Genomic DNA, 8,295 nt, shown 5'->3' with positions numbered 1-8,295 from the left:
ATGTTAACACTCAAGAGGTAATGTGTGTGTGTGTGTGTGTGTGTGTGTGTGTGTGTGTTTTGGACTTCCTAAAAAATCTATACATATTTCTAACATACGATTCACATAACAAGGCCATTCTAAAACCAAGTGTCTTTTAATGGGTTTAAAACTTTGATTGATCGATTGATTAAATGATAATGAGTTTATGGTATTGAGCTGACAGTGATGGAGACGAGACACTCTGAGATCAATAAATAAACTTTAATTTTAAGCATCAAATATGTACAGGAAAAGGTCGATTACGTCTTTATGATCAGAAAACAGCGGAGTAGTGGTGTACACTGGAATAATTCAGCCGAAAGAATCTCACACACACACACACACACACACACACATATTCAGAAAAAGAGAAAGAGAGTTAAAAGTATGCTCACACTGAAGGTGTCTTGATGGTGCAGAACAACATAAAAATTTTAAATTCATATTATTGCAGTGTTGGACAGTACATTTCATGCCCAGACCTTCAGTGGTGTCCTGCCTGAATCGATCCAACTCTTAATTCCATCATTATAAAACCACGGCTGTAGAAACCACCAGTATTATAGAGAAACCCAGTATAACGGAGCGCAGCATCACAGACAGGAATCTCATAAGAGAATGAATGTCATTACTAAAGCAAGAAACCCACTGAACGTGATTTAACACGTCTTCTTTCACTGGAGCCACAACTGCACTGCCAACATACATCATCTCTAACAGAAGCACCTGCTTTTCCTGGGGATTTGAAATGAAGGCAAATTGTGTCTTTTTGTGCAAATTCTACTGTAAAGTATAAATGGTTAATAAAAAACCTGTTTCGTATATGCGACCGAATCGGTTTATTCTCCTCCTTCATTCGTTGTGGAATGAACCAACAGCTATTACATCCATAGGAATATATTTGAGCTTGTGCAGTTTGCTACAGAACTAGGTTGTGAGCTCTGACTAGTGCGCTCTCTGACCGTCCGATCAATGTTATGACTCAAATCTGGTTGGATAGAAACTAACCCAAACTTACACTTAGAGAAACGCTATGGAATGAAGAATAATTTACGTATTCATGTATACATTAAAATGTAAGTCAGTGATTCCGTTAGAGTTTAAGCAAGCAGAAGATGCCTTGCTGACCCCGATGGCCTTCCACTGTATCGTTCCATTCACTGTAATCTCCACAAATATTAGCTGGATTAGATGTGTTAGTTTGCCTTCTGAAAGCGTATGATTACATTTTCCATATTAAGAATCGTGTTAGTCTTCATGCTACATCACTGTAATCACCAGAGTGAGCGTCAAGCTCCGGGTCTCCCTGTGTTAGCACTGTAGCATGACACTGTAGTGTTTCCCATTTAGCCATTTCACACCCGGAAACTTGCACTAACACTATAAACGTGTGAAATTCGCCTCAGACGGCTTCCACTACACACAGGGCAATGAGTTCTCATGAGGTTTTTATGCTCTGTGTCTCCCAGTGCAGTTTGGATGTTAGCATGATTACATGCGTGGGATTTAGCTAGCATTAATGTCATGGTTGTGGCCAATACAGCTCAACTCCCATCACGAGCACTTGGGTGACTACAAATGCAGGTAAATACACGTGTCATGGCTCAATTTCTAGCGAATGTTCAGGTGTTAGTTTGCTTTATTACTCCTCATTTTATTTCACGGCCTTTGGGTTTCATGCGAATCATCAAACATCATCAATTCCACAACTCCCCAATCCTTATTTTCTGCACACACGCCCTGATTTCTCTCTCATACTAATAGTATTATATGTTTGGTGTAAACCAGAAAATTCAACCAGGTTTTCCTGTACAAACATATTGATTTGTGGGCGGAGTTAAACAGCATCATGGGCGGAAATACAATTTGATTGGCCACTGAGTAAACTCACAATGCAACTCCGTACTGCACTACATTTCATCAAGCAGGTTGCCAGATAATACTGTATTATACTATACTTGCAATATTTACACTATAGAGCCAAATGTTTGTGGACACCTGACTATAATATTGGTATGTGCTTCTTTTTGAACATTCCACATTTAGTCGCCCTTTGCTATTTAAATGACCTCTACTCTTCTAGGAAGATGTTCCACAACATTATGTGGAGATGTGTGGAGAACATATAATATAAAATAAGTCTGATTTGTTTAAATGTGTAATAAAAATGGACAACAAACCTGATCTATATATATGATATAGTATCTTACGAAAGTAAATGCACCCCTCACATTTCAGCAACCATTTTATTATGTCTTCCCAAGAGACAATACTATAGAAATGAAACTTGGACATATTTTAGATTAGTCAGCTTGTATAGAAGAAGCCTCTTCTGAAGCTGCTCACAAGAAAGCCTTCAAACAGTCTGCTAAAGATGAGCTGTCCAAGAGCATTATTTACTGGAACTATGTCCTGTGGTCTATTGAGACTAAGATACTCTCAGGTGGTGTCCAGCATGTGTGGCAACCAAGAAAGGGGTACCAAGAAAATTGTGTCTTGCCTACAGTCAAGCATGGTGGTGGCAGCATCATGGTCTGGGGCTGCATACGTGCTGCTGGTACTGGGAAACTGTGGTTCATCGAGGGAAACATGGATTCCAATATGTACTATGAAATTCTGATACAGATCATGAAGCCCTTTCTTTAGAAACTGGGCCAAACAGCAGTTTTCCAAAATAATAATGACTCTAAACACACCGCCAAGAGGAAGCTACAGGTGATGGAGTGGTCAAGAATGTCTCCATCCATGAACCCTATTAAGCACCTGTGGGCCTCAAGATGAGGTGGAGAAGCATCATGTGTGGAACATCCAGCAGCTCTATGATTATAGAGGAGTGGAAGAGGATCCCAGCAACAACCTGTGCACCTCTGGTGAATTCCATACCCAGGAGGATTAAAGCAGTGCTGGATAACGATGTGCTCACACACAACACGGACACTTTGGTCACAGTTTTGACATGTTCACTGAGGGTGTACTCACTTTTGTTGCCAGTTATTAAGACAAAGACTGTGAGTTGAGTTATTTTCTAGAGGACAGTAAATCTGGACTGCTACAAACTACATTGGCTAAAATATATCCAGGTTTTATTTCTATAGTATTGTCCATTGAGAACATATAATAAAATAGTTGCTTAAATACACACACACACACACACACACACACACACACACACACACACACACACACACTTTTGGCTGAAATATTCCTTGTGTACATTTTTTTTTTTTTTGCAGATTTATGTCCTAGAAGAAGCATTAATTATGAAAATTTGTAAAACGATTACATATTGTATATAAAGTTGTATGAGTAATAGTTGGAGCAACACTCATTTAAAAAATATATAATTTTTAAATAAAGCATAATAAATAATGGGCTGATTTTGGTTTCTAATCTGAAAGTCATTTATTATTATTATTATTATTTTTATTATTATTATTATAATCATTATTATTAGCATGATCTACAATTACTATTCAAACGGAGTAAAGGCAGTGCAAAGCACAGAACTCCTCCATTACAAGCGTCATTTCGAAATCCCCCGGAGACATTTTTTGAGGGTTTTCTGTCAAAAAACGATGTTTTGTGTCTTTTGTTGTTGAGAATGAAGTTTTTTTTTGTCTTTGTTCGCCGTCAAGTCCTCGTTTTTTGGAAAAACCCACTTGACAAATCTGTGTTACGCCCGATGCGTCCTGTCAGGCAGATCGATCAGTCACGAGTGTTTTTGCGTTTTTTGCTCATTTTAATAGCACATAAAATAAAAAATAGAGAGAAATGGTTCAAAATAAATGTATTACACAAACAGCATTTAATGATCTGGTTGTCTGATCTTTTCGACTCCAGGGTGTACTTAGTTTTGAGCACGTTTTCTTTAGGTTAGCCTTGGTGCATTGTGTAATCGTTTCCTTCGAACTATTACATTTTAAATCTCTTAATCCCAAGAAAGTGATTCTGTGAAGTCTCTACATTCATCCACGTCCTGTCCAGAGATGAAGAAGAAACCCTGAAGATCCCAACTGGAAAGGCTCAGCTTCATGTTTCCTGAAAGAGCGTCTTCTTTCCTGTCCTGCTCATCTCTCACTTTCTCTTTCTGTCTTTCCCATTGGTGTCTCTCACTTGCTGTTTTTCAGATGTCCTCCAGAACGTCGCAGGGGACGAAGCCTTGTTTCTTTCCACTGGCGACTTGGATGAAGCCGTTTCTCTCGTCCTCAGCGCTTACACAAATCTGAAATGGACAATAAACAGCATCCCCTCTGTTCAGAAGAATCATTCAGCTTGGACTACTGGACATTGGACTTGTGATTGGAAGGTCATGAGTTCAGGTCCTAGCAACACCAAACTGCCACTGTTGGGCCCTTGCGCAAGGCCCTCAAACCTCAACTGCTCAGATAAGAGTGTACATTTAAATGACTTACTAATTTAGCATATTATCTCATGATTCTATCTTACTGACTTATTATCTCAGAATATTATTTCATGAGTCTAGCTTACTATCTCATTATCTCAGGATTTTATCTTATGATTCTGACTCATTATTCCAAGATATTATCTCATTATTCCATCTTATTAATGTATTACTCATTATCCCAGAACATTATCTCATGATTCTTATTCATTTTTTCAAGATATCATCTCATGATTCTTGCTAACTAACTTATTACTTCAGGATATTATGTCATTATTTTGACTTACTCATTATTTCAATATAATGTATTATCTCATGGTTCTAGCTTACTAACTCATTATCTCAGGATATTATCTCATAAGTCTAGCTTACTTACTCATTATCTCAGGATATTTTCTCATGATTCTAGCTTACTAACTCATTATCTCAGGACATTATCTCATGATTCTAGTTTACTAACTCATTATCTCATGATATTATCTCATGATTCTAGCTTAATAACTCATTACCTCAGGACATTATTTCATGATTCTAGTTTACTAACTCATTATCTCAGGATATTATCTCATAAGTCTGGCTTACTTACTCATTATCTCAGGATATTATCTCATGATTCTAGTTTACTAACTCATTACCTCAGGACATCATCTCATGATTCTAGTTTACTAACTCATTATCTCAGGATATTATCTCATAAGTCTGGCTTACTTACTCATTATCTCAGGATATTATCTCATGATTCTAGTTTACTAACTCATTACCTCAGGACATTATCTCATGATTCTAGCTTACTAACTCATTATCTCAGGATTTTATTTTATGATTCCAGCTTATTAACTCCTTATTACAGGATATTATCTCATGATTCTGATTATTTCACAATATTATGTCATTATTCGGACTTACTGACCCATATCCTTAGGATATTATCTTATGATCCTGACTCGCTCATTATTTCACTAAACTGTATTATATCATGATTCTAGTTAACTAACTCATTATCTCAGGATATTATCTCATGTTTTTGAGACTTAGTCATTATTTCAAGATATCTCATTATCCTGGCTTTCTTATTCATTATTTCATGATTTTGACTTATGAATTGTAATTTTGAATGAGTAATTTTTTCATTTTAAAATATGATCTTGCTATTTCATCTCCTGTTTATTTGGTAACTATATCATAATTCTAAAATCCTATTATCTCATCATTTTAACTGTACAACAATTTTTTCAAGTTATCTTATTATATTCCTATTTTTTATTAATTTCTTATTACCATCATATTATTTCAGTTATTATTTTAATTACAATTTAATTTAATGTACTACTATCTCATTAATTCACAGTATTATCTCATTAATTTTTAGTTTTTTTATATTATCTCATAATTTTTTTGTTTTTTTATATTATCTCATCATTTTGACCTAGTAATTTATTGATGTATCATGATACTTTTATCACGTTATTTGTATATATTATCTACCACTTTTGATTTAGCATTTTAAGATACTACCTCATTATTTTACTTTCTATACTGTCAATAATTCAGGTAAATGACCGATCGTTAGACATGTAAATTGCACTAGGGTAAGTAACGTCTGACTTGCTGATGATCTGGAAAAAAACATATGGGATAAGTTTGTAAATTATATTGAATAAACTATTTGTTTGTTTTATTGATAGATTGTGGTGTATTTTATGTCAAAATGAGATAATATCCTAAATTAATGAGATAAATCAAAATAATGAGATAATGAAACAAAAATACTGAATGAATCTCCACAAATCTCCACAAAATCTAGTGGAACATCTTCTCAGAAGAATAGAGCTTATTATAAGAGCAAATAGAGACCCAGTGTGGAATGGGATGTTCAAAAAGAAGTTTTGTCCATAAAGTATGTATTATTGGACAGAGGACTCACCTGTCCCTCCTTTATGGTGATCTGTCCCTGCTCCTTACAGCCGATAAACGTACGGTTACACCTGAACACCCGATCGCCTTCCCTCACCAAGTGAGCATAGGATGCTGGGAAAAAACCTATCCTGTCCTCGATCATGCCCTAAATCCATGTCAAACAAAAACACAAACATCTGTGTCAAATGATGGAGATATAATAGATCTCATTCCAAACCATGTGTCGTGGAAAAACACTTTAGCATTCACCTTCCACCAATCTTCATTTGAGTTGTCTGCAAGGATGATCCGATCTCCAGGTCTGGAAAAGATAAGCAAAGGAGCAAAATCCTGAGAAGAAAACCTACATCCTGTTAGAAATACACACAGAGTCACACTAAGATGACTCGGTCCCTGAAACTACAGTGATACGTGTGTGTGTGTCTGTGTGTGTGTGTGTGTGTGTGTGTGTGTGTGTGTGTGTGTGCGTGTGTGTTGTTTACCTCATCTCTAGGTCCTGACTTTCTTGTGGAATGAATCTGTACAAAGCCACGTATGTGTTCAGCGGCAAGAGGTCCTTCTGCAGGTCTTCATCTTCATCAGTCTGTAAAACACACACACACACACAATACATACAATCTGCCACTGTAACACACACACAAACCTATATGACCTGGTAATGGAACACACACCTCACAAACCCCACCTACCTCACACACCTTACACATACTTCACAAGCCTCACAAACCTTTTACACACCTCACACACATCAAATATAATTTTTATATAATTTTTACACACACACACATCACACATAATTTTTACATAATTTTTACACACATCAAATATAATTTTTATATAATTTTTACACACCTCACACACATCAAATATAATTTTTACACACATCACACACATCACACATAATTTTTATATAATTTTTACACACATCACACATAATTTTTATATAATTTTTACACACATCACACACCTTTTACACACCTTTTACACATCACACATAATTTTTATATAATTTTTACACACACACACACATTTTACACACCTCACTCACACCCTATTTACCTCACACACACCTTTTACACACCTCACATACATCGAACGCACTTTTACACACCTCACACACCTCTTACACACCTTTTACACACACATCACACCTTTTACACATCACACACATCACACACACCTTTTACACACCTCACACACATCAAACACACCTTTTACACACCTCACACACATCACACACACCTTTTACACACCTCACATACATCGAACGCACCTTTTTACACACATCTCACACACCTTTTACACACCTTACTCACACCCTATTTACCTCACACACACCTCACACACCTCTCACACACACCGTATACACATTAGGCACACCTTTCACACACCTCACACACCTTTTACACACCTTATACACACTTTTACACACCTCACACACACACACACACCTTTTACACACCTCTCACATACCTTATACACACTTTTACACACCTCACACACCTCTCACATACCTTATACACACTTTGCACACCTTTCACACACCTCACACACACTTTATACACACTTCACACACCTCTTACACACCTCACACACACCTTATACACACCTTTTACACACCACACATGCCTTATACACACTTTTACACACCTCTCACACAACTTATACACACCTTTCACACACTTTACACCTCTCACATCTCACACACACCTTATACACACTTCTCACACCTCACCCACACCTTAAACACACCTTATACACACTTCACACACCTCTCAAACACCTTATACACACGTCACACACACCACACACACAGACACCTCATACACACTTCACACACCTCTTACACACCTCACACACACCTTATACACACTTTACACACACCTTATACACACTTTACACACCTCTTAAACACACAACTTATACACACTTCACACACCTCACACACACCTTTA

General features: G+C 36.7%; 1 protein-coding gene across 3 annotated transcripts in view; it reads right to left on the bottom strand.

The window, feature by feature from the left end:
• Positions 1 to 224: 224 nt before the first annotated feature.
• stac (SH3 and cysteine rich domain) overlaps positions 225 to 8,295 on the bottom strand; it is a 68,417-nt gene continuing 60,346 nt past the window's right edge. For all 3 annotated transcript variants that reach the window (XM_046855944.1, XM_046855946.1, XM_046855945.1), the window contains 4 exons: positions 6,823 to 6,923; positions 6,590 to 6,641; positions 6,348 to 6,485; positions 225 to 4,243 (listed from right to left, as the gene is read on the bottom strand). In XM_046855944.1, coding sequence (XP_046711900.1) covers positions 4,145 to 4,243; positions 6,348 to 6,485; positions 6,590 to 6,641; positions 6,823 to 6,923 — 390 coding nt within the window. In that variant the 3' untranslated portion in view covers positions 225 to 4,144. The remainder of the gene's footprint in view (positions 4,244 to 6,347; positions 6,486 to 6,589; positions 6,642 to 6,822; positions 6,924 to 8,295) is intronic.

The sequence above is a fragment of the Silurus meridionalis genome, chromosome 8, assembly GCF_014805685.1.
Source record: "Silurus meridionalis isolate SWU-2019-XX chromosome 8, ASM1480568v1, whole genome shotgun sequence".
Lineage (NCBI taxonomy): Eukaryota > Metazoa > Chordata > Actinopteri > Siluriformes > Siluridae > Silurus > Silurus meridionalis.
This window is presented reverse-complemented; position numbering and strand designations above follow the sequence as displayed.